This window comes from Chelmon rostratus, chromosome 22 (genome assembly GCF_017976325.1).
Source record: "Chelmon rostratus isolate fCheRos1 chromosome 22, fCheRos1.pri, whole genome shotgun sequence".
Classification (NCBI taxonomy): Eukaryota; Metazoa; Chordata; class Actinopteri; order Chaetodontiformes; family Chaetodontidae; genus Chelmon; species Chelmon rostratus.
In genome coordinates, this window is record NC_055679.1 from 15,459,864 (window position 1) to 15,487,742 (window position 27,879).

Sequence of the window (27,879 nt, forward strand, 5' to 3'; positions counted from 1 at the left end):
GAAGAGAGGACGCTTTTATTTTTTATTTATTTTTTATTTTTGGAAGTGTAACAGGAAACAAAAGGGGGGTGTTAACTCCAACTGAGGACTACAATAGTCAAGACTTTAATTTTTTACAGCCGAGAGCTGGAGAGTAAAAATCAGTGGGTATAAATTGAGGTAAAACAGAGCAGCAGAAGGAAAACAAACTAAAAACAGTTGGCACAGTTGTACAATAGCTATTTCATGCAGCCTCCAGAAAGAACAAGTTTATGTTTATTCTTACCGGAAATAAAAGAAAAATATCATATAGCACAGAGGAACGGGGGAAAGTGTTACCATTGAGCCATTTGAAAAACTGCAAATGCACAACTTTTATTTATTTATTCATTTTTGTTGCTCAAATTAATTAAGTGAAGATGTTTAGAGCTCCACTTCGAGCAAACTGCTTCGTTAAGTCGGGGCACGGAACAAAAGAGTTCTCCAAATTAGAGTTAGGCTATGCAACTGGAAAACAAATCCTATCCAATTTGTTCTTAAGAAAACAATCCTAGAAATAACATCATTAGGTGAGAACGCTAGAAAACAAATCTCGTCCAAATTCATTATTCATCCCTACCGCTGAGTATTAAATCTTCTATCGCGACATACAAGTTGTTTCTTATCAGGTGCTAAAAAGAAGAAAAAAGCAAAACATATTGTCACTAAAAGTCATATTTCCACTGGTTTTGTCAAAGCTCTATAGGCTCCTACTGCCAACCTACAGGACACATGAAGAGGAACCGTGTTGGAACAGGGCAGTGAACGTCTTTCCACCCTCTTCTTCCTTCCTCGCCGGGACAAACAACCTCATCAGTCCATTTGGGCGCGCTCTCGCTTCTTGCCTTCCTTCTTTTGCTTCTTTGCATCTGCGAGCACACAGAGACACGACAAAGTTAGAGGCCGCTGTGTACTGCAGACAGTTCCTCTGCCAGAGGTGACGTGCTTGGAAATAAACAAATCCCGTTGTGTCCGTGAAGAGCACAGATGCTCCGCTTCACTTTGTAATAATCAACCGTATGAGTTTTTAATTAGTTTTTTCTTTTTTTTTTGCCAGAGTGCAGGTTTAATGGCGTGACACTGCACGCGGCCCCTCCCCCGGCTCCCTCCAGGGGACTGATTTGGTGGCTCTGTGTGCGCCCCGTGAAAAACCCGCTTTATCAACTTCCTGCAACAGTGGATCGGTAGCTGGCAGACATGACAGAAGCCACAGTCCGTGGCTGCCTTTCCTGCTTTGCGGCCTCTCCGCTCTGGTGAACTGGAAGAGAGCACAACCTGCAGCGGTTTGGCTAGCTAGCTCCTGGCTAGCTGTTTGTTGGACTGTCAATCAGCGGTGCTGTTTGTGTGTGTGTGTGTGTGTGTGTGCTGGTCCGTATGCACGTGTGTGTGTGTCTTTTTATTCTCCGAACACGTGCCTGTCGCAGCTATGAGTCACATACTGCACCTAAATCAACATTTTTTCAGAGACATTTCGTAGTGAAATAAGACGATCCCTTCCCAATAGGACTATTTCATAGCCTATTTCATCAGGTCCAGTTTTCTATGATATGAATTTATTATTCTGGAACAAAATTATATTAAAATTATATTAAACACATATATTATACACTTCAAAGAAGGAGTAGGAAACATCATGTTTTGACTCATGTTTCTGAATCAGCCTCCAGATCAACAGAACAATGTCCTTCTGGGCTTATAACTGTTTCAGATTTCATGTAAATTATGCTAATAACTTAATAAAATGCCTCATCTGATCATTTAAGGATCAGTGCTCTCAAAATTGTTCACAATGGAACCATCAAACTACTGCTGCAACCCAGAGAAAGCTAACTGAGCTAGTTGTAAGCTAGCTAACGCTGTAGGCAACTTTGCTAGTGCAAGATGGCTACCTTTCCAGTATCTTTGCTAGTTGGTAGTTAGCTAATGCTGTATGTAATTTTGTGTCTACTCTGTGTTTTTACAGGTAGCCAAAAGTTAATGGTAAGCTTATTCACAAATACTGTAAACAGCTAGCCCGACACCGTACAGAAGTGACACCTGTTTTCAGTCCTTGCGCTAAGCTAAGTTAGCTGCAGAACGAAGCTTCATATTCGGATACTGACAGAGTGGAGGCATCACTCGTATCATGTAACTGTCAGGAAGAAAGCAAATAATCAATTTCCCCAAATGTGAACACTAACAGCTGTGCTTTTCCTACAATAACAAGTCAGAAAAAAGAGAAATATTGAATGAGAAAATGTACGGTGTGCCTGCAACCTCTGTGCTTTTTCAAAATACATGCTTCTGTTTGTATTTCTTAGATGCTCGGCACCACTAATCTTCCTCCTCGTTCCCACTAAGCGGTGTTTTCTAGCAAGCTTTTCAGATTATGACATGTTGAACAGAGATATCAGCCCGTATAATCCACACCCTTTTGTTTAGACCATGGACTGAATCCAGAGCAAGTTCCTAATGCGGCACTTGACACTAAATTTAGATCCTCCCACATCGCTTTTGTTTAGATTCACAACTCAACCGGCTTTATGGTATGAATGAAAGACGTGTCATACGTGAAGTAAACATCGGAGGCGAAATTAGCAGAAGTCGCATAAAAAAGCAGATTTGATTAACATGCCTGAAAATCCAGCAAAAGGAAATAAATATATGAAATAAAGCATCTTGGTGTATGTCAAAAGTATGAGAATATATGAAAAGACTATCAATACTTAAACCCTGAATTAATTTTTGTATGAATGGATTATCTTGAAAGGACACCTCCGAAACTCACAAATCCTCTATAATGACATGCCGGCAAGCGGTTCAGAGCAACGACAAGGTGTGCTTCGTCAATGAGATGACAACTGAGTTTCCACCCTTTAACATTCTGGACGAGCACCATGTGGAAATCTTCTTGGAAATCTGTTCTTGTCACCCCGGTTGCAAACTTCCACGGGCGTTCAGATTTTGACGTGCAAAGCGTTCTCACCCATGCAAATAAGGAAATTGCTCTTCCATCCCTTTTGTTTGCTTGTTTTCATTTGTTTGAAGATTTTCTCTCTTTCTTTTCTTTTTTCTCCTCTCCCCCCCCCTGTTGTTTTTGTCAGCATATTCGGCTCTCCGGGGAGAGAGATGGAGAACGGGATTCACTCTCGCTCTATCTGCTCCACATATGAGACGGGGACTCTCATATTTTTCTTTCTGCTGCATTTGCACATGGCGCCGCTCGCTCTCCTCGCTGCTTCTGACACAGACTCATAATCAGTTCTGTTTCTGCCCCTTTTAGCTCAAGAACAGAATCTGGCTTTTCGGCATTTGCTGTCGAATGTATTTGTCACCTCGAGCAACTTTGCATATTGACATTTTAAGTGCGAAACACTAAATCACATTATAAAAATGATGCACTGTTACAGATAAGACTACCAAACAGTGCAAAATGTAGTTAAAATTAGCTCCATCTTGACTAGCAGCAACATAAAATGCTGCAGAGCACATGGTTGCATTAATAACCCAATAATATAAGATAATCCAACAATGAAAAGGGCCTCTGACACATAATGAGCTCTTGTCTGGGTGATAATTAATGCAGAATTTTAGTTGTAATTTAGTATTTCACTGCTTTTTATTTGAGTGAAAGATCTAATGCTTCTTCCATCACTGCATATATTCAACCATTAAAAAATAATATTATGCTATAGTGATGTGTCATTTCCCAGCAGCCCAGGTGGCCTAAGGGTGAAGCCATGGACCATGAACCACAACATCCCTGGTCAGCATCTAGCTCGGGGGCTGCTGTTGCATGTTTTTCCTCCCTTCCTTTACTGTCGTTTCTCTACCATTATCTACTGTATGTTAAGAAGTAATACCTGAAAAATACCTTCTTTCATGTTTTTTTTAAGGAAGTATGGTGTAGCTGTCAGAGGGAGACAGCTAATGCAAGATAGGTGTTTTAATTACAGATTCATTTCTTATACTAACACTGTAAGTTCAAATTGACAAACAATGAGTTTTCTTTCCACGTTGCCATAAGATCCAGAGGCAGAATGTGGTGGCTGCCTTTGGACAATTTCACAGAGGTCACATCGTCACATAACTGATGGTCTGTCAGTTACATTTTAAGCAGTAAAATCAAGCTAAAAGCTCAAAAAAAAAAAAAAGAGAAGAAGCTGAAATTAAGCTATTACAAGCATCTGTTACAAAACTTCAAACCCTCTGTTCTTAACTTCAGAGTTTCTGAAGTTTCTCTCTGCCTTCGTCTGGCAGAAATATTGACTGAGTGTCATAATTCTATTCTCTGTGACTTGAATTAAAACCAGAACACCACCTGTCCGTCCAAAAAAAAAAATGCCACAAACAAAAAGGCTCCAAACAAACGCAGACATGCCAGAAATATCTCCACAAAGCCTTTTGTTTAACCTGAAAGCGACTCTGGCGTCCAAACGCTCCCTCTCGCGCGACTCGCTCCTGTTCTGCTGAAAGCGAAGGCGGGGACCTTGAGGCTTCTACAGGCATTCATAATGTTTCATTCCTGTCACTCTTTCTTCTCTCGTTCGCTCCGCAGGGTCTGCGCTTCACCTGGGCTCGACAGCAAAGACACGCAACTCTGAATCTCGGCGCGCTCCCAAGGCGCCTCTTAGCATTGTCTCCTCCAGAATCTGCAAATGACAGATGCTACCTCCATCGCAGCGACCTGCTGCAGTCAGGGGAAACCTATCTCCCAAACCCAAGGTGGCTGTTCAGACTTGCAGATTTGGCAGGGCAGATCTCTGCTCCCAGCTGGGGGGGGGGGGGTTAGATAGCCTCTCCTCTCTCCATCTAAGTCACTCCGAAGCCAAACCTTTCTGCTTTTTTTTTTTTTTCATAAGCCCTCTGATCCCGCTGCTGTGGACTGTATCTCTGCCATCCCCTGACACACACAGAAAAGCAGACATAATTCCCCTTCCTGTACACACCTCATTGTGCACAGCACCTCCTCTTTTTTCCTCCCAGTAACCTCTCTGCTTCCCAGGGCTTATCTTCCAACTGGCAGACATGGGAAATCGCAGCGCACATCGCGCACAACGCTGCTCAGAGAGCGAGGTCTCTCTTCCCGACCGCCTCCCTTCATCTCGGCCACTGTCATCCTCGCTCCGCTTCTCGGTTGCCCACAGCTCTCACGCCTCTCAGGCTGTCACTCCGCATCCGCACATCTGGCCTTCATTAGAATTGATGCGCGCAGGTACGCCACGCTGCACACATGGCTGCAAAACACGTTTCCACTCGAATGCGCATCGGCACTGTGTGAATATCTGCAAATTCATTTGCATTTTTTTGCATGAAAAGTTCATGATCTACATTGATGTTCCTGCATAATAAAACATGAGGAATTGCATTTGGAAAGCAGAATTATCAGTCTAATGTGGATGCATTCATGCAGCCTGGAAAGGTGTTGAAACCTGGACTTCGCACTTTCGTTTAGGATTTTCTTGCCATATATTATTAGCAACTAAAAGGGTGTGAATTCATTGGTTATGGCATATGGTTCTTTATATTACCAATTTTGCATAAGGTCTGTATTCCCAATACAAAGTCAGACATGTTTTCAGAAGATGCTGGACTCTGCTAAGATTCTCTCTGATCCTGTTTGTTATATCCACAAGCAGGATCTCAAGGTGTGGTGAGGACAGCGTCCGGATTGAAAACCTCAGCATCGCATCTCTGCTCTTTGCAGATGATGTGGTTCTGTTGGCTACATCAGACCATGACCTTCAGCACGTGGTGTGGTGGTTTTCAGCCGAGTGTGAAGCAACCAGATTGAGAGTCAGCACCTCCAAGCCTGAGGCCACGGTTCTCTGTCAGAAAACAGTGGATTGCTCTCTCTGGGTTGGGAGTGAGATGCTGCCCCAAGCGAATGAGTTTGAGTATTTCGGGATCTTGTTCACGAGTGACCGTAACATGGAGCATGATATTGATAGGTGGATCAGTGCAGCGTCAGCAGCAATGTGCGCCTTGTGCCAGACTGTTGAGCACTGTGCCATCAGGCAAAGCGCTCGATTTTCCAGTCGATCCACGTTCAAACCCTCACCTATGGTCGTGAGCTGTGGGTAGTGACCGAAAGAATGAAATCACAGATACAATCGGCCAAAATAAGTTTTCTCCGTATGGTGGCTTAGTTAACTGGCCATAGTGTTAAAGTGAGTGTGATGGACACGATAGGCTGGAGATCTTAGACATTAGAGACATTAGACCACCGTCATATTACAGCAAATGTTACTTGTCACACAAAATAAATGACATGTGTCCTATTCAACATTCATAAAATCACCAACACTTTTATACACCCTCCTAATATAAATCCATATGTTTCTATATGTTTTAACAGTGCCGTCCTGCAGTATAGACATAAGCTGAAAAGCAAGGAAAGAACACAGATGGCAAGTACAGTACAGCTCCTCAAGAAACTTCCTGTCACAATGCATTAATGATGTGCTACCCAGTGAAAAATTGAAGAGATTCCTCCTTTGAAAGTCAAATAGAGTTTGATATAAAAGAAATAAGACAAACAGAAGAGGCATGTTACAGTTGGCAGAACTGCAGCAGCAAACATCCTGTAGACAAAAAGTGTCTCAGAAGTGCTCACATCGTCTTATCGTGACAATTTGGGGCTTCGCCTGACTGCGGCTGTTTGACGAAGTCACAGTAAGGTTAAGCAAACTCCACGCGCAGGCCGTGTGTGCACACATGTCATCTGCCGAGCCCGATAAGGGCGCAGTTTATGACCATTGGCAGTAGCTCTGCACTCATTATAATCCTGTTTGGACAATGGGACATTCGCAGCGGGTCAGTTACATCCTTGTTTGCAAAATTAGCAAAGGGCATCGACTCACTTGGAATGAGTCGAGTGCTTCCTTATCACCGGTTTTACACCCATCTCTCCGAGCAGACTGTAATGTATTCCACATGCATCCACATAGTTATTTAATATTCTCCCATTCGTTCAGTTCTAGTGTCGACTCCAGTTTTCAGATAACTGTCCATTTCTGCAGAATATGAGAGGTAGTAGCAAAAGAAATCCCTGACTTCAGTGTCTTTGTCACGACTGAAGAAAGCTAAAAGCATGTAATTACAGCTGAATAGTGAGTTAACCTTTTCACCCCTGCTTTAACACTGTCACTCACCACTTCAACTTAGTACTTAAGTAGGTGGATTTCCATCATCCTGATGGTGGCTTGAATACGAATGTGAGTTACAGATTAAAATCATTTGCAAGGGGTTTGTTGGATTTAGCAAAGATGCAATCAGTCTGAGATGTACCAGGAGATAAACACCTATAATCGAACTTACACAGTGATTATCACAAAGAAGATAGAGGAAGTTCACTCTCGTGTACACCTCAATAGATATACTGCTGCTAATTTATCACAGCTAAAATGAAAATCGGATTATTTTATTTCAGGCTTTGACCTGTCAGTTAGAGCTAAAAAACACACTGAACTCCCAAAACAGCACAAAATATACAAGCATGTCAGGAGGAATATCAGCAGTTCAGCTGAAGAAACAGAGACGCCCAAGTGGCAAACATCCCTTCAGCTGTAATTAATTAAGCAAACCAACTAATCTAACATTCCCTGTAACTGTTTACAATGATTTGACAGTGCAATAAAGTACTGGAACGATTCTCCTCATAAATCATCAGTTTGTTTCTGCATGGGTCTTCCCTTTGATCCAAACCGACCTAATGATGTGATCTCTCTGGAGGGCGAATAATATTTACAGCTTTCAAACGAGCTCAAAAAGGCCACTGTGCTGCATTTAGGATGGTCTGTTTTAAACAAATCTGTCTAGGTTAATGAACAAGTCTTTCACAGACCTAGCATTGTCTTGGATTAAAAAAGCTTTATTGTATAGTGTTTCCGGATGGGGCCTTTATTCCTTAAATGTGATTGTGCCTTGGGAGGAAAAAGTCCTCTTCCTCAGGGCGAAGGAGGGAGTTACTTCTCCAAAATGTGTTGACACACCTAGAAGGAATCAAGTTGAGCATTATCACGTATACGCAATATTGGTCAGTAAAGCATTATAGTAATGTAAATTCAGTAATTACGTCTCTGTTACTGATAAGCTGTAAAGCAGCTTGTTAGCTGTCTAATCAGTTTGGTGTCTCTGCTAATTGACGGACCGGCCTGGTACGTGCTAGCCTGGCGCAGAGCGTGGGGGTGTACGAAGACGGTTAGCCACCACCAAATGAAAAACTCCCAGTATCACCAGTGTTGTCTCAGTTGTGTGTTCTTAGCTGGCTCGCTAATGCTAGCCAATGCTAAGCCTACACTAAATTGAATTAACACGGCAACCTGCAATCTACCAACTCCTGTGGGAAATTGCTAGCTCTTTAGCCGGTCTGTTCATTAAGGAGTCACTAATTGCGTTTGTCTGTCTGCAGTTCGGTACGGTGGGTTTTCAGAGCTTTTTCCCTGAAAACAGCTGCATGCTATGGCTAAAAACGACGCTACGAGAGCACTGAGCACGAACCAAAATGTCCGAGAGTTGCAGGACAGACAGCTAAAGAAACCTAGCTGATATTAGCTGGCGGTCAACGGTCAGTAAATTCCTCCAAAACTAAGATTGGCTGCTTGTTGAAACCACGTCTCATTTTCTATTCCTGATACATGCGTTGAATTTAGAACATGCAACACGTGGTTGTGTAGAGCAAGATGGATAGCTAGAAAATCCTGTACTGTTGAAGGGCCGGCATCTGTTAAAAATTCATCCCAGGGTCAGGCTCAATGTGTCCAGTGTGAGTTACATTTTATCTGGTGATTTATTCCCACCTTGCAGCTTGGTCTTGGGGATTTTCCCGCAGGGCTTGGTGGCTGTGACAGTGGCAGCGCAGGTCGCATCCATGAGTGCTCGCTTCAGCACGCCCGTCCTGTTCTTCTTGCCCGTCGCCAGGTCGCATTCCCCCCAAGCCTGGAAGTCGTACTTGCACTCCCCTGCAGCGCACAAAGAAATCAGATGCTTAATTAGGTGCTTTTGTTCGGTGAAGGAGCTCTGAGGAGGTGTGATCAAATGGACAACCTGTTAAAAAAAAACAAAAAAAAAGACACAATGCAGCTTCTACGTTTATTTTAAAAAACAGTCAATTGCAATCAGTAGCTGAAACAAGCCCCTTGAGCCGGAGGAGTTGCTTTTCATACACTTGAATGGCTGTTTGATGAGCGGCTTTAATTTACTTGGCTATTATCTGCTTCCTATCAATAGAAACCGCCCGAGATCCACAGACTGAGCTCTGCTGAAACCTCATCTCCAGACGCTCTTATTACCAGCAAAATAAAAGGTGCTTGTGCGAATGCGAACAGATGGCGCGTCACAGTTTTGATCTTATATTTCCTATATGATGAAAGCTGCTGACAGTTGAACGTAATCAAAAGCAGCCTGGCTCCTGTTCGTCCTGGAAATAATGGACAGACACAGCATCAGAGAAGTGGAAGTACGTCTTAGCAGCACCTCAAATGAATTTCACATATGTGCTTTCATTTGAGAGCAAATTTAACCCACCTTAAACTCGACCCCGGAGGATGCGAGATTGCTCTAGAAAATAGCATCAGTGGCTGGTGTTTATTATAGAAGCGTGTTTGAAGAGGAGTGTGTGTGTGTGTGTGTGTGTGTTGGTGTGCAGCACGTCCACGTCGCTCATATCTCCCTCCATTATTTTGTTGCCACTCTGGCCGGGCTCCCTCGAGGCTGTGACACTCATTCCTCGGCTTCCTCGCACATGAAAGCGTCCAACCGCTTGTCGCCGCCTCTTAGATCCCAGGGCGCTCATCAGAGGAGGGGAGGACGGGAGCCGAGGGGTGAGGAGAGGAGGGACGGACAGCGGGGAGGGGGAGTGACAGGGCCATTGTTGAAGGAATCCTACGGGGACTCGCTGAGCATCCAACTTTAAGACCCTCCGCCTCCATCATGTCTCTCCAGGAGAGAGCACCTCCTTGCTGCCTCCTGGGAGTTTGGCAGGGAGCCTGTGTCCTCCTTAAGGTGTCACATACACGCAGGTAAAAAGAAAAATGGTTGCACGTGGCCACTCATCAGCAACCCTACAACCCCAAACAGGGTCTGATACATGTGAGAAGATGATCTGATTATCTGATCATTTAGCATCTTGTCCTGCATTTGAAAGAAATTAAATCCAGTGTAAAATATTTGTTTGGCAGGTTGAGAAACTAGTTAAATCAGAGCATCGGGGCTTGGATTGAGATCATTGCAATATTTTAAGGATGTTAAGAATCTCCAGACGACTGACCAGTCTGAGAAAAGATGGATAACGTGTGAGCTTTATGTCTATCATCATTTATATTTCATACATTTAATGTTGCACACTTAACCCGCCATGATAATGATAATAATAATTATCACGGTAGCAAATATGATTATCATGATTATCTTTTTAACTCACTGTGTGTAGCTTAAAAAATGCAAGTTCTTCACATATTCGTGGCTTTTGATTATAAGCTTGAATGCTATTATTATAAATTTGCTGTCTCCGAGCTCAAGCTAATGCAACACTGATGACATGATCAGGGTTATTTTTCCAGACTTCCAGACTCCTCTAAACCCACAACCTGAGCAGCACCAGTCATGATAATAAACTGGCTCAAACGGGCCAAGTGCCCCTTTAATAAGGCACCCAGATGTCATTGTGTTGAAAAAGATTTCTATATTGTTACCTTTCTTTTATCACATTTACTCATTGCTTCCCATCTGTTTCAGGCTTTGTATGCATCCACCGAACAAGCATTCCTGTGGTCTATTGTATAGAAACCCATTAGCTGCACTGTTGGTCACCCACGTCACCTTCTCCACACAGTTGTCCTCTTTTTCGGGGTCATGCTGCAGGCAACCCTGGCTCTACAGTGCTGTGCACATCCTCCTATATCAAGTGTTTATACCCTGCCTGGATTGTTCTGTCGCACTCCTGTGAGTTGCTATTAGGGCCATGCGCTGCAAGCTTAAAACCACTGTTAACCTAGTTTCCTCTTGTTTGTTTTTAAGGATCATTTGGAGTTTAATATTGTAATCAGATGTAACAGTTTTCGCCAAATGGGATGTTTCATGCTCCAGATCGAGTCTGGAACAAGTCCCATAATTCCAAGGTTACACTTTTTTACAAGGTTCATGCATTAGTACATGAAGCCACATTATGTTGTTCCTCAAAGCAATATGTTTGGTACCAGTACTTAGCCTGCTACTCAAAATGCTTACTGCATCAATGACAGACATTTTTAATGAGCAGCACCGTATCTGAGTCCAGGTTTGGCTGCCAGGGTTGATTTGCAGGGTCTTTTCACACCAGTTCTGACGCATTTTGTGTAGGCACCAAATGTTACAGTACTCATTTATCTTTTTGATTGCAAAAATGCCCAAAATAAAAAATAGACACTGGCTCAGTTTGCAAGGATTTTCAGCCTCTACAACACAAGAAGGGCTAGTTAGCCTCTCTCTTGCTTTTCTTTTCTCAAGTAACTTTCGACAATTTAAAGGCCAGAGGCATGCAACTTACTGCCACTTCTGGAAAACTTTGGCTGCTATAATCTTTGTAGCCAGTTAGCAGGACCATTATTTCCTGCAGTGTGTTCATCACTCGTGACAGGCTCATTGCAGAGCAGCAGGCTCCTGCCTGACAGGCCTTACTGGGGGAACAAAAGTCCCTGAGGCTTGTCACTGTAAGACATTTCTGCTGTGAAGGCTGCACAGTCTCAAGCCCAAAAAAGCAAGTGACAAAGCACGGTGATTATTGCTGTGTTTTCCATGACGATGTACCACGTCCTCAGCAGACATTTCTGGTGTACCTCTAATTAGCTAGCTTACTCATTCCTATTGTGAAAATGGGACCATTGTTCGTGTGAATGACAGGCCAGCATACATCACGGGGAGGATGTGGGGTGAGACTGATGGGGGCCATGCAGCTGTACAGAAGGAATTTCTCTGGATCTTTCAGTGATCTTTGTTTATTTAAATACCATTAGAAAGCAGATTGATTAAGGTCTGGTAAAGTCTGAACCGTGCTCCCTCACCTCCAAACTTCTTCTTCCAGTTGCAGGGGATCTTGCAGCGTTGGGTCTTGATGGTCTGCTTGCAGTCGGTGCCGGTGCGCGTTCCCTCCCGGGTGCCGAGTCCACAGTCGCCTTCGTTGGCTACACAAACGCTCCACTGCCACTCCCCGCAGTCCGACTTGCGCTCCTTCTTTCCTGTGGGACCAAACAAACACCAGTTCTGTGTGACCTTGGAACGCTACCGCCACCGGTGAAGCTAGAGAGTTGCTGAGAAAGTCAGCTGAAACCAACTTGTTTGAGGTGGCAACTCTTGGTTTTTGAGGGCACGAGGCACGTTGACGTTGTCCTCTGAAGACTTGACTGCAAGTCCTTTAGACTAAACTAACCACTTTTCTTTAAAACCATGTGTTTACAGTTTTACATGGCTGAGAGCTCCTGTCACTGTGTAAGCTTAATAATTAAATATTCAGTATTAAATTTAAATATGAAAGGTGTGTGGCCATGCAAGGATTTCAAACAGACTTCAAGGTTTTAGCCTTCAAGTGTCAAGTCATGTATTTAAAGGGTCAATTTTCCGTCCAACAAGACACAAATGTCTCACAACCACATCTCTAATTATAGAAAGTGTGTTAGAATCTTAGTTTTTATTAAAGCAAGAGATGAAACCTGCTGTTTGCAGTGTTTATAAAAAATATATATATATTTACTCCCTCTTGGGCTTTTGCAAATTATTTCAAGGTAGATGTAATGGGTTTAGGTGCTTCTGCTAATTTCCAATGCAAATGAACTTTTTTTCCCCTTGAATATAAATGAGGCTAAATCTTGTTTTCTTTACCCAACAGAGAGTTATCCAACTTATTTTTGCCTTTCTTGCAAGATATTGCTATTTGTCTATGGTAAATTCTCAAAGGAGACAAATTGCTTCACTCCCACAGGCTATTTTTTCATTTTTAAAGAATTTTTTTAAGAGTTGTGTCCAACTAAATAAGTTAAGAGGGACATTTCTCACAGTGCAGACTTTTGGAGAGTAAAAGCACTGTATGTCATTGAGAACAAGTCATTTTTTTGTTAAAGGACATTGATTTAACAAGTACAGCAGCAGCAGTAAGTGCAGTAGAAGTGTCTTTCTTTAATGGCGGCATGTTAATGTGGATTTGGTTTCAAACTGAACAGCACGGCGCTCCTGTTTCACATGAATCTGCAGTATGAAGTAAATCTGAACTTGCAGAGACAGATTCGTTGTATAGATTTTTCCAGAGATGAAGAATCTGTCCTGAGCTCCCCAGGATTCACCTTGTTTCTCTGCTTTGCCTCCTTCAGCTGCCATCACCGTTAGGACCAGGAGTGCCATCACAGCCACCCGTGTCCACTGCTTCTGCCCATTCATTCTGAAAGAGAGGCAAGACGTTAGAGGAGAACCAAATCCGAAGGAGTTATTTTGGAAAGTGTCCCGTGTTGTTTGAGAACTTGTGACTTTCGAGGACCTAAAAATGTGCCTGAACTTGACACATTCAGCTGTTTGGTGGAACAGGAGGAGGGAGAGAAATAAAAAGCAATAGTTGTCCCATGTCTCATGAGACAGAGGAATCGCCTGGGGAATTTCCACTGTGCTGGATTCCAATATCAACATTTTGATTGTCTGCACTGCCTCAACACTGTCAGTCATGGCTGCATTTGCTGTCAATCTCTGTGAAACCTTGTCACTAGTAGATAAAGCAGACCAAGTTTGATTCGATTTGTCAGAACTCTTGTTTCTCCGCCCGCCTGAAGTTTGAAGCAAGACGAGAAGTTGAACGTCTATTAATAATGTTAATATTAATAATCTTATTCTGTTGTTGGACTGTAAGTCGACCCTTGTTCACAATAAGATTGAGGCTGCATTGCCTGTTAACAGCCCATCCTCACCAGAAAAACTGCTGTATAGGTTATTATGACCCATGCATATGTTTATTGTCAGGCAGTGACCTCTAGTGGCCGAAGTAATTATGACGGGAGGAAAGACGAAAGTCAGGTGACATAGTATAAAGAGCAAGAAAGTCCATATATGGAAGCAGGTGGGGTCTGGATGGATCAAACAAACACAGGACTTTCACGTATTTTATCTTACATAACGCACTTTCCCTACATGTAACCAAACTGTGATGGTTTGACATGTTACACATGTGATAACAAAAGAGTGTGTCCTTGCACGAGGATGCATGCAGTTTCACATCACTCAACTGACTGAATGGTGCTGCAACAACATGTGCAGTAAAGCAGAGCACAGCTCAGAAGCAAACATGGGAGTAAATAATGTGGTTTCAAAATGGTCAAAAATGTCTTTTCCAGTGTTATACAAGCAGGGAAATGCATTCAACATGTTTGTTCCTCAATAAAAGGCTTTGTGTGTATCCTAAAGGTGTTACAGTGAATAGAAACAGAAAGAAATCTCCACAGGGCACCTTGAAAGGTGTTGTTCCATCATGTCATGTCATTATACGTCTCTCTACCTTACGCTCATTCAGTCATGGTTGGGCTGAATGCCGCAGCAGTCCCTGGCTTCCTGTTGACTTCGACAAAAATGACAATGAGTTTCACACAGTGAGTTATACATATTTTAATCTGGAAAAAGAGAGAACCGGAATCGGATCGGTGCTCTGAGTTGAGGTTGAGACAGAAAAAGTAGGCTCATGGCAAACGTTTGAAGGGTGATTTAGGTGTTGTTGTGCGATTTTTTTCTATATATTCAACTGATGTTGAATTCACAAATCGGAAAGTAAATGACGACTATTCCAGCATCAGTTTTCACTTCTTTGAGACGCTTGTGTCCGAACAGGTTCACTGAATTCTACAACAGTCGCTCAACATGATATTAAACCTGCTGCAAGAGAGTGAGAAAACAGCAAGACGGCTGGAAGGGGTCTATTATTTCCCCCCTGCACAATGAGTCATCATGATAAAAATGTCTCTTTGTTCATGCAGAGCTGCTGACGTTTTTTAAGCAGGTTTAGCATTTTTTAAAAATCAAGACGTTTCATATGACCAGAATCAGAATTTCTTTTATTGTTTGATCCTCCAGCAGGAAGCTGTTTCTGTCACTGCCACCAGACCAACACGCTGTGATGAAATTATTGCAGAAAACCCACTCTTTCCCACTCCCCTGCCTTTTTTTGTTCTGTAGAGAAATCCTCTTTAGACGGCGCTGTCTGAGAGGAGAGACAGCTTGAGACTGATGCAATTAGGGAAATAATATCCATTTATCATTTTTAATTAATCACGAGCTGGCTCTTGCCCCCCCCCCCCCCCCCCACACCATTGTGGACTGAACTCACGTTCCCAACTTTTCATTTCACTCTGTGACGTCACCTCTGCAATGCGTTTTGGTTTCGTCCTCCACGAGGCTGCAAACCTCATCGGGCGCGTTTCAGAAGCAGAGCGCTTTGCCTGCTTGATTTTCCTGCCTGATTTTCTTGACTTGGTCATTCAGCCCCCGTTTTTGTCCTTCCTTCATGGGTAAGTGGGCTTCGTAAATTTCTTTTTTGTCTGTTTTAATTGCGCTGATTGTCGATGTACAATCAGGAGTCTGCACGGGGCATTTTATTTTGAAAGCGTACAAGATTCTAGACACCATTCCCGTGTCTAGCTTCCTGTCCGGCTCGATCCGCTCCGTGCAGATTGACACGTCGCCCATCAAAAACAGACTTGGCGTGTACTCTCCAGGATGCACCTGGTGGAATTTAGGGCGTGACCTCACCTGAGTCGCAGTCTGTCTTCACCTGAAAAATGACCTCATAGGTTGCGTGTTGTACTCATGATGTCAGGTGACGTATAAAAAGCAAGAAAGTTCGCCTTTGGAGGAAGGTGGGGTGGATGGATGCATCAAACAAACACAGGACTTTCACCCAGGGGACGAGCTGTTCGTGTCCTGTGTGAAACCGTAAGTTAGCATTGACTTATTTCAGCTTACGTATTGTACCTAAGTTAGGTTATGTACGTCAGTTAACTGTGAGGACGTGTTGTAAGTCTCATTCTGTTTAGACGGCGGTGAAAGCCTCTGAAATTAAAATCAGGTATTCAACCCACAGCCTATATTTAATTATTTGATGTTATCATAGTGCATTTTACAGGATTCAGCATCTCCCAGCACTCATTATGAGCCTCATGGCAGCGGCTGTAGCCGAGAAAAGTCGTCTGAATCCTTCACATGATTGGTTTCATACTTTTCCAGCTGTGGCAGCGCACAGAAAAACCTGTTTTGATTAAATACTTCAGACTCCCTTCTCCCAGGTTTTTTTTTTTATTATTATTCTTTATGTTGACTCGTTTTAAGCGATTCCAAACGATTCATCTCCATAACCCAAAAAATGAAGAGAAAAAAAAAATCACTGAATCCCAACAGTAAGAAGTGCATACAATGAGTTCTGAGGGTTTCTGAGAGAAAACCCAATGACGGCTCCCCGATAAAGATCCCTTTCCAAGAGGCGTTGTGGCCTTTCAAAAGATAAGAAAGCCTTTTCCTCAGTCAGTCACACGCAGAATGACGGTGCAGTGCGGCCATGAAAGGAGGCCGGGCTGATGCCTTTGAATGAGCACATGGCAGAGTGAGTTAAAGACAGGAATAAGTCTTGGAATTAAACTGAATTAACCATTTCCAGGAGAATCCTCCGAGACGACGTTTCTCTCCTCCTCTCCGTGTCAATAAATTAAATTGAAGTCTCTCCCAGCCATGTAGCTCCTATTTCCAGAGCATGACAGCACCTATAATGGATGACTGCATGGATCGGAGCTTTGGCTATCATTCAGCAGGCGTGTGTGCTGCCTGTGTAAGGTTTTGATAAGAAGCGGCGGGGATTGCCAACTTAAAGGACGTCTACTTGTGTCCTCTTCTGTAAACGCTCTTCCCCTCTTTTACTTCAGTACACAGAGAGTCAGAGAGCTCGACACGTCATGACGACGAGAAGAGGAGCTGGAAAAAAAAAAGAAGTCACCAACAGACGTTTTTTTCCCTTGGAGTCGTGGCCCCCGCCAACCTGCCGACGGCTCCTCGCTTCACTACTCAGACCCCTAAAGCAGCGTCGTTCCTGTTTCAGCTCCATTCACCACGTTTTATTTTGTCCTGCTTCTTTAACAGCGGATCTCTGATCAATGTTGTAAAATTATGAGACATAATTCAGGGTCTGCTCAAGTCGGCAAGCACAACAGAAAAAGAGTCATCGATCATTGTTCAACTTGTCCCCAGATTCTAAGCTAGGTGTCTCAGACAGGATATTACCACACCTGAAGGTTTAGTGAAGTGAAGCTCAAATAAAAGACAGCATTTAATGCCTCAGAGGTTGTAGTGACACTGTTAGTGAATATGGCTCGAAAAGAGACGGCTCTCATTCATCATTCAGCATCAGTTACAAAAGACATTACTTCAAAACAAAGAACACTTTATGTTCACACGTTCAGAAACTAGGAAGAAGGAACAGTTTGAAACACGATTGTGTGTTCACACATGTTATTTTCTAGCCAGACAGGTGTGTGAGAAATGTGAAATAAATTACCGCTCTCACTAATCTCCCAATAATCTTCTCAATTAATTCTTTAGTCTGTAAAACAATTGTGAAAAACGTCCATCACAGTTTCTTACTTAATCTTCAAATTGCTTGTTTGGTTCAATCGCCACTCGGGGAATGCACAGATGTTCAATTTAAAATCGAATACAGCAGCAGAAAGCAGCAGATTCTCACGTTCAAGAAGCTGGGACCACAGAAGAAGTGAGTGTTTGCAAACCTCATGCCGTGCATGGAGGGCTCGTGAGCTGGAACATCAGAAGCATCCAACGGCCAGCGTGGCTCATGAGCCAGTGAGAATTAGTCCTATCAAACCCTCAATTTGCCCCATTGATCCAGACCCAGCTGTGGGTTCCTGGCGAAAGGGGATGGAGGAGGAAAGCCAATACTGGCCACAAATCGATGGACCATCAGTGATCCCTTGTGTGGTCCAGCGAATAAACACAAGACGCTCCAGCACTCTGGAACGCTCGCTCTCCTCTGTCTCATTAGGACTGATGTAATCCCCGCCGACTGCATGAAGGAGCTCCTGTTTATATGTCAGGTGCTTCGCTTGCGTGTGATGGCGGGAGGCCGCGGAGTCGACATAAAGGAGAGCGCGGTCTAAATGAATCAATTATAAAGCCCAAGAAAAGGAATTACTGAGGTTATTATGTGTCCTGGCTGAGCACAAAAGATTTCCGCCATTCTCGCCCTGTGAAGAACGGGTTTTGGCTTCTTTCCGTTTCAACCATTAACCTCTCTAAATCCAGCTCATGATCACAGAACTTGTCTAAATGCATATGGGGAGTCTGTAATTATGCAACAGCCCCTGTGTGGTGTGTTAATGATGAACACAAATATTACCATAACACGCGTGTACGCTTTTAATATCACTTAGCTGCGAATGAATTATACATGTTTTTATAATAACTCTTTGCCCCTGGAGGTAACAAATCAAGGAAGAGGGTTCCCGAAGGCGGCTCGCTCTGACTTTATCACACAATACTTACAGTTGTGTCATTATGAGTTTTTTATATGAGCATTTATTGTAGTGTAGATGGCCATTGGCTTAAATCACATGGACAATAAAACACACTTTAAATAGTGTAAGAAAGCTGCAAACATTATTCAAAATACACAAATAAACTGATCTGGTTTTAGTGGGCACTTTAAAGTGGTCATACTCTACATTTTTCTAATAACAATAAAATGTGAAAGAGCTTGTAGTGATGAACCTACAGAGGATCATCAACCAAATCTGCAGGCCGCCTCGGCTTTATGGAGGTTTATATCACGTTTTAGCTCTTTACTGTCGGCGTTAGGGTCATCGCTCTCATGTTTGTCCATGGCAGGCAGCTGTTCTCGGAGAGAAGCTCAAAAAACCCGCTGGACACCTCCTGCTTTGCACCAAACATACGCTGTTCATCACTAGCTGGTGAACAAAGTGCAGCATTTTGCAGCCAAAAAGCCGGATTTTTAACTCAGGAGTTGGTCGAGACCAAAAAGAGAGCTAAAAGAGGGTGAATAATGAACTCAGATTTGCATGTATATGCTCAGCATTTACATGCCAGTAAACATGTGCGCGGTTGTGCATTGAGGCGGACGTATGATACACAACTGCTGTTCTGCTTCACTCAGCCTGTAAGTGGGAACAAACCCTGATAGCAGGTCAGACGGGAACAAGCCAACACTCTCCTCCTATCTCATCTGCAAAGTAAAGCGAGGGCCGACAGCCAAACATGTTCCATGACGTGAGGCCGATCGACCGCACAACACCGGACGGCGTGCCGGCGAGACAGAAAACACACCACCCCGTGAGGAGAAAGTCGTGGATGGCAGAGGCAGAACATGCTGCAATAAGCATGTTTTTGTCTTGTGCAATAAGCTTTCCTCCCCCCCGGCCTTTCCGCCTTTTCATCGCCACTCTCTGTTCTGGAGATACAGTTCACATGAAAGTGAAATCGGAAGGAAAGCCTGAGTCTTCCGCCCGCGGTTCTGCTTTTAAGTGGTAAACACTGGTCTCATGTGGAAGAAGTCGCTCAGGTCACACTATCAGGTCTATTATAAGACCTGAACGGAGGAGAACAAACTGGTCTTCAGCTGACTCACAGATCTTTGTCCCAGCATAAAGCACCGCAACACACACAGCTGAGGTAAGGACGTATTAGTAATAGACATGCAGCTGCTTCCTGAACTGTTGCTGTCTGGCCCTCTGCTCAGATATCACAGATATATCACATGCGTCTGCAGCCCCTCAGAGGGTTTTAGCATCTTTTCGTTCAAATTTTTACTGTTTTCTCATCAACCGGATCTCCAGCAGTGCCTTCAGCTTCTCACCTGCTGCCACCCCTTTCGTCTGCTCACCTGCTCAGCCAGTACTTTTCCACTGTCACTCTCCTTGCCAGCCACGCCCACCTGTCCACTCACCTGATCCTCATCAGCCCAGTATTTAAGCTGCTCTCGCTCACTCAGGGCCAGCTTGTTCTTCATACACACGACTCTCCAGCTTTCAACTTTGGCCTGATCTCTTGTTCCTGAACCTGCCTTTGACTGCACCTGGTCTTCTGTTCCCCAGTAAACACATCAGTCTTCTGTCTCTGATAAAGAGTTTTGCCCATCACTCCCTGGTTCCTCATTCACCTGTGATTGTTTGGTGTTCGCCTCACCAAACATTTCAAGAGATCTGCCTAAAATAATACTTTGAACTTTGAACTGCATGGCTGCTATTGTCTCTGGTGATTCTGAGAATAAACCAGTGAAGCTTGTCTCCCCGTCTTGAGGTTACTGCACTCCTGTTACGCCACATGGCAAAAAGATAGAGTTAGCTTGAGAACATCTTGGAGCATTTAGCAGATTGAGCTACTTTGGAAGAAGCCAAAATAACTGCAAGAGGAGTGAATACTGGTCTTTGAATTGATCTGCTGGCCAGACATCCAACTCAAATGAAGCTTACGTTTTACTTGATGTGTGAAGGAGGAACTGCTCCTATTTGCTGCTATTCAAAGCGGCTAAAAGTGCTTGTCTTACCTATGCATAAAGATGCACAGATACAATCGGGCGTACTGCGCAAACGCGGTTCGTCGGTTTAAGAAAATGCTCGACTGAAAAGGGAGGTGTTCAGTTTTGTTTGAAAGGAGCACAATGCTGGACGAGGTCTGAGGTGCAGAAACGCTGAATGCCATCGCACCAAACCCTCAGCACACAGAGGAGATTTCCACCTTGCTGCGATTGTAAACCTCCAGCACGTCTGAACTGTGCTATGGAGCCAGATAATGCGTTGTTGCATCTTGCTGCCTCTGCTTCTTGTTGCCGCCGCTCGCTATTTTACTGTCGGTGTTACTTTCTCAGAGAGCTGTCACACAGAAACATCTCGGCCGGGCCTTTTTCCTGCAGAGCTGATGACCCGTCTGCAAAATAAAGGTGAAATTACTGCAGAAACTGAGATGAATGCCTTTACTTGGAGAATCACTTCTGCTCCTGCTGAGACATTTCAGATATTTAGAAAAACAGAAACAAAAGAGGACTTTTTTTTCCCCTGTGTGGTTTGTTTATCTTTAGTTACAGGGAGAGAATACAGCACAATGTCCTTGGGAAAAGTCAGGCAGAAAAAATTCACATCTGAGCAGCTTTCCCATCTCAGTAGTTGTGATTCAGAAAAGGAGCGAACGCCTCACCTCGACACAGGGCACACTGAAAGGATTTATTTAGGAGTTTCTCGGCCCGTGTGTTGCTTGAGCGGGGCTTTTGAGAGATTCTAGCACAGATGAGACGAGGAGTGTATTGACTGCAGGACAAAGGAGGGCCTTTGAAAGAGACGGACAAGCTGGCGAGCATGTACAGTCGAACGGCAGATTACAGGCGGAGAGAGCCTGGAGAGTTTTGTGAAGGCTTGCAGCAGGAATACAGATAAATATATGATAAATCGCGTGAGAAGAAGCTGCTCGCTGCAGCGATACCTCCGGGTTTGATGATGACTGCCGGCGAAGAAGCGGGCGCCGTCGGAGGCTTTAATTGAAGAGCGCCGTCATTTCTCCTGTGCTTAGGTGCGGATGATTAGAGGAAAATGCGGCACATTTTCTGACTTGTGTTTTGTAAAGGTCAGACATTGGGGGGGTGGGGGTGGGGGGAGTGTGTGGAGAGGGTCCCTGCTATCTCTCAGAACAGCCCTGGAGGAGGCCCCAGGGAGCCGTGCTCCGGAACAAAAACAGCATGTGTGGCGCTCTGTGTGTGTGTGTGTATGTGTGTTGCGTTTGAGGCCAAGTGTGGAAAACCGAGCTCAGTTTGAACAGCGGTGCAGAGCGACGGCCTTGTTTAATCATAAAAACACAATATTAAGGACAAACAATGGCTCTGTGAGAGCACCGGAGCTGAAACGGCTAAAATTGAAGACTTCAATTTATGCATGATTGCCTCCATTACGCTGATCAAATCATATCTACGCCTCCAAACACCCACTCTGTCACTTATCCTCCCACTCATCTCTGTGCCCCCTTTTTCTTTATTATTAGCACCCGTATGAGGGCATTATGAGCCCCATACTGTCACTGGCACGACAAACCCCAGTGGTTATTAATTACCCTCCTTTTTTTAGGATTATAAGACTGCAATTCCACAAATGAAGTATTCCACTTTCTTTGCAAATGCAACTCCACTCCCTCCGTCTCTTTACATCACAGCCTCTTCAGCTGCGTTATATTTTAGCCATCTTTTCACATGGGGAAAAAAAAGGCTGCACAGAGAGAGCCGGAGGGGAGGGGGCACACAAGTGGATTAAACTTTCAATGAGGGCTTCTTTTCAGCGCAGACAGGTTGGGAAAGTACCAAAAGACGACACGTTTTTAGTGCTGGCTCAAGGGGTAAACATTTCAAACAAATATTAGGGAATGTTCAGCTTCAGGACGCCGTGAATGATGGCAGACGGGGGTTCAAAGATGATCACTGTTTGCATTTACTTTGAAATCTTTTCTCTCAGTTTCAACAAGTGGCCCAGTCTCCAGTTTCACCCTCCGCAGTGTGCTGAATGCACTTCAGGTCTGCTCAGATCTGTGTTGCAGAAAGGCAGCATTAAAAACACAGATGCAACATGAAACAAGAGTAAAAAAAATGTACAAAGACAGCGGGACATTTGGAGTTAAACAGGATGTATTAGAAATGCGACGAAAGCTGCCTCACAACGAGCAACAGCGAGAAAAAAAAAGTGCGAAGAACGCAGAATCATATCAACATGAGTTTGTTGATGAAGTTTATGTTTTGATTCATTAAACAAACTCGTGGTCCTGGAGGGTCCTGAGTTCTCCTTGTGGGACTAACTTCGTGGTAATTAGATTCGTTACATATTTATTTGATAATATGCACCACTGAAGCTCAATTAAAAGCTGAAATGTTAACGACTCCGATGCATTTTTACCCAGAGGCCCTTTCACCTCGAGGGGCCTTGGTTCAATGCCTTTAATATTCCAGTTTATATTCATGCTTACATGGAGCATATCCCTAAACCTACAGGAACTGGTTTATTTGGCCACTTGGGGGCAGCGGACACAATATTGTTAGAGCAGTTACACGCCCCGCTGTGATGGAGCTACATTGTCATTCATTTGGAGTCTAAGTTCAGCATCCACTCTCTTTTAGCTCTGTTTTTGGTCTCTACCAACTCCTGTGGGAAATATCTGACACTTCAGCAGCTAAATGCTCCACTAGCTTCACCAGCTAGGCGCTAACATCGTCTGTGTGCAGTGTGGTGCTGAGCAGAGTGCACGTGTGCAGTCAGTTTTGGCTGCCAGCTATGGCTGGTAATGACGGCACTGGAGCGATGAGACGGGATCAAAACAGGAAATTTGCTAAAGAAGGCCTGCAAAAAATAATGGCACAAATAATAATGACACATTCTTGTACTCACGCAGGCGATGCGACAGTATTCTTAAGCGTACGGCTTCATATGTCTGAACTGAAGGGCCTCGCGGGCTAAACGCTGATGGATGCAGGCCTCGCACGTTTGGAGAATGAGCTGAAAAAGGCGGCACAGCGTGAACTTTTTGAGTCAGCAGGTTTGACCACTCCAGGTCCCGCTGATCCGGGTGCGCTGTATTCATACGGTCGCCTCGTTTCATCCCGTCCATTAATCTCCACCCCCCTCGGTGCAGAGGTCTGCAGCTGAGTCACCTGTGTACCCGCCCGGCTGCAGAGGACGTCTGTCGGCCGCCCCTCGTCCCCTCGCCTTGTGATTTGCCAGAAATAGCTTGTTACCCCCCCGGCAGCCGCTGACAGCCCAGAAACGGAGCCCCGTCCCTCAAGCCCCACGCTGTTAGCATCAGCAGTCGCCCGCCTCCCCTCTCTCCTCTCTCAGACACGCTCTCCAAAGGCGCCAATTTAGAGGTGTCTGTCTAATTGAATAGGCAACATTTATCTTTCTGTGTGTGTGTGTGTGTGTGTGTGTGTGTGTGTGTGTGTGTGTGTGTTCCTCGCAGGAACCTGCTGAAAGCACCTTGAGTCACTTGTTCATTAAAGTATGCTGGATGAGAAAGCCTTTGCACACAGCGTGGGCAGCTTTGTCTGCCTTTTGATTAAGCCATCCTCCCTCCTTTTCTCCATCATGTCTGCACCCCCCCTCATCTCCACTCCTTACTCAAAGTATTTAGCCGAGGCGTTCGAGGGGAATTTGTATTTCTGTCCACTTCTGTCCGCTCATATCTCTGCGTATTTAATTTTGCTTGTAAACAGGCTGTGGATGTTCACGTTTGGAGTGGAATGGCAGTGGCGGCATATTAACGAGCCCAGAAATCACAGCCTTCTTTAAAGTGGGGATGCGCTTAATGTGCTGTGGATTAAGGTAAATAATGCTGTCGCAGATATGCCTGCCACTCATGACTCACTCATGAATAATACAGTAAAAGTGTGAAGTATGAATTTCATTTTGATTTATGAAGTTCGACACAGTTTAAAAGTCTGTTTCAGCTGTATAGATTTCTTCATTAATGTATGCACACCGATCCATACGTATATAATTAGACATTAATTAATGCACCACTTGCTCCCTGCTGTTAAGGTGACAGTTCAGCCACAATCTGTCAATGAAAATCAAGCATCCATCCCCAGGTGGGTTAAAAAAGGCTGTCAAAACTCACTCTCATTACATCATTGTTTCTGTGGATGTCACGCTTTGTCAGTAAGCTTTAAACCAGGAAGTAACTCGAACAATAAATCACGATTGGCTCCTCAGGACGCTTCGTTCAGCTTGAGGACTGCTTTAAGATTTGTTCATTCACGAACTGAACAGCTCTGCTGCACAGGAAATGGAGGCTGAGGTCCATTTGGATCTGCAGTTACAATAAATTCCAGCGTTTTTATGGATTAAATGGGACTACAAGTGTCCGTAGAAACTATTCAAACCAGTCTCTCAGCAGAATCCACTCCTGTCCTGTCGCTCTGTATGTTTCAGACACTCATAGTTCTGCTAAATGCTTCTGTCTCAGTACTGATGCACGACTCTCCTCAGCCTACAGAACTGACCTGTGTCATGAACAGAGTTCAAGACTGCTGCACATGAACATTATCAGTTAAACTGCTTTACAGTCTGTACACTCATCCATCAGCCTGAGCTCTGCATGCTTTGCATTTCAGTGTTTTATGTGATAACTGTGTTTATGTGCATATACAAAAGCATATTGAAAAAACACAGGATATTACAGCTTGCATGCACTGGTTTCTAAATCCCAAAACTGGGTGCAGCGCCCCACAAAATATCTTCTCAGAATCACAAAATATGTTTTGGCGCTGCCGAATGCCAGTTTAGTAGGTGTCAAAATCTGTTATAGCACTCACAAACTCCGTCATCCCACGACAACAATTAAAACATTTGTTGTAGTGACTGTAAAATCGTACAGTCCGAAGCCCAAATTTAAAAAAAAAATGCAACTAAATTCCAAATTGTGGTCCAGTTTTTGGTATTAAAAAAATTATTATGCTGTCCACAACCCTTCAATTTGGCATGACTTTGTCCCTCAGGGGCCCAAAACTTGGCGTAATAGTATCCTCAGACACACCCCATGTTGTTATAATACCCAGTTTTGTTACCATGCAGCAAAATTCCAAATTATATTGGATATAATATGGTGCTCACAAACCCAAAAGTCTACATAACATGTATGACATTTCTCATAATTTGTAAAAAAAATAATAAATAATACTTACTGTCCGCAGAAAAAAGGGAAATTTGAGACTTTTGGGGGCCATACTGGCATTATGAACACAGGAATAATCGGATTTGGGAGGCCCCTGGTTGTGAGTGCGGGATAATAAGAAGCAACATGTTTCCCGTGTGCAGGCTGATTTAAATAATAATGACATCAGGCTGAAAGCTTGGTGTACCACTACATACAGCATGACCTCGGATCCAGATCTGGACTCCATGTCGTGTACCACACACCGCAGACAGGATATTGCTCATCCTCTGGATTTAAACATGATTCCGGTCTCAGATAACATGCATCCACCACCTACACGCGTTTCCCCACAGAGGTTTACCACCCTCCTCCCCCAAACCAGGCGTCACACTGCGGGGCCGAGCGGGAGCAAGACTACAGCTGCAGGTGGAGAGATAAAGCCTTCAGTTACCTGTAATCCCACGCCGGCTTCTCACAGACGGCGCCACGGTCACAGCGACACGTCCAGCTGCAGAGGGATGACCAGGCCGAGAATGCGTGCTGCCAGAGCCACATACAGCGCTGTGTCTTTTTTCTCACATTTACTCCTGGAGTTTGAGCTAAAATCCAAAGAACTACAGCAACAGACGTCTGTCTGGAGCTGCAAATCTATGCCTTCATGAGCTGAGAGTGGGCCGAAGAGCAAAATCTACATTTATTTACACAAAAATGTCACTGATTATTACTTAGTAGGCACGCACGCTGCAAGGAGTTCAGTTTATCTCACCCACTGAGTTATGAGACTTGCATTACAGTACAAATTTGCATATGCTCTCATTCAGAAGTGAGACTGAGTTGTATAAATATATTTAAAATGACAGCAGCTACTGCTTTGTGTCCAAGTCGATGAGGCAAATGTAGAAGTCTATATGAGGGCTGGCCTGCCAAGCCACCTTAAAAAAGTGCTTATTGGCACAGAATTTAGATGGGAATATGCTCGGCTTTTAATATAATAAGGGGAAGATAAGCAGCCACACAAGCCAGATGTTTCTGTCAGTGTGACATCTGCAGGCAGAGGAAAGGCTCTGCAGTGTCACGCCCACGTGCGCTACAGATCTATGTCAATTAAAACCAGCCACAACTCTTCACTTATTACAGCACAATGGAGCTCCAAGGTCAGTGGTTGGAAATGTACGAGTGTGGAGGAGCCGTGTGCTGCTCTCTGCGGTCAGAGCGTCACGTCGGCTGCGTCATTTGGTGGGTATTTTTATCCAAAATGCATTACAGCGCAGTGCCAAACAGAGCGATTAAGCAGGTTTATGCATCATGTTTGTGCAAAGAAATGTTGAAGAATGTGAGGCAATGAAATTCACATGCAGGATAATCAACTTTTCTGCATTTAATTTCATTTGTTTCGTTCTGTTTTATCATCCAGAGAGTGTCGCCGCCACTGCGTGCAACTTGAGAGAGAAGATGTGAGTGAGGCTGTCAGAGGATTCGTTAATGCTCCTCTCCCTCCTCCTCCTCCTCCTCCTCCTCCTCCTCCTCGCTCTCCGCCTGCAGATCTCATCTCGCGCCTTGAAGGGAAGCCGCGGTGGCAGTGGCGGCGGCATTAGCTTGCGAGGCATGCTAAGCTGCGCTGTCACCGGGACGCGCTCGAGACGAGAAGTTCTGACTGTCTGACATCGACGCGAGACAATAACCGAGAAAGTGTGGGCAGATCGTGTTTACTCACTTTGGCAAAACAAATTGTGCTGGACAGCTTTGACAGCCGTTCCCACCATTTTGTGCCGATGTAATGTGTTTACAGTATTAGTGTCACACACGTAGATACTGGAGAACACATACAGTACATGCTGCTTATATTTACCTTTAAACTAGCGCTCTCCTGAGCCCACGGACTGTGAATCAGAGGTGCTTTCATGTCCATTGTGCCTTCTTGAAATAGATCTTAAAGGTGCACTTATGTGGTCTCTTATGTAGAATAACAAAGATGCAGCACGGTTTCTTTGTTTCCTGAAGCACGGCGGCCCTGTTGGTTCCCCTGTAGCCTGTGTGGCAGTGGAACAAAGCTTGACTGCAGATGACGAAAGCCTCGCAAAGGCAAACAGTTGCACATTTCCCTCCAGGCTGAGGCTCACCTCAGATCACACGGCAGCGGCCGAGAGAAACAGTTACTGTTCAGCATCTACGCGACGTGTCACCCCG

The 27,879-nt window shown here is 44.3% G+C and overlaps 1 protein-coding gene across 1 annotated transcript in view; it reads right to left on the reverse strand.

The window, feature by feature from the left end:
* Positions 1-43: 43 nt before the first annotated feature.
* The window catches only part of ptn (pleiotrophin), a 41,558-nt gene continuing 13,722 nt past the window's right edge, over positions 44-27,879 (reverse strand). Inside the window, exons 2-5 of the mRNA XM_041964144.1 lie at positions 13,311-13,405; positions 12,039-12,212; positions 8,799-8,960; positions 44-887 (exon numbers count right to left, since the gene is read on the reverse strand). Coding sequence (XP_041820078.1) covers positions 832-887; positions 8,799-8,960; positions 12,039-12,212; positions 13,311-13,404 — 486 coding nt within the window. The 5' untranslated portion in view covers position 13,405 and the 3' untranslated portion in view covers positions 44-831. The remainder of the gene's footprint in view (positions 888-8,798; positions 8,961-12,038; positions 12,213-13,310; positions 13,406-27,879) is intronic.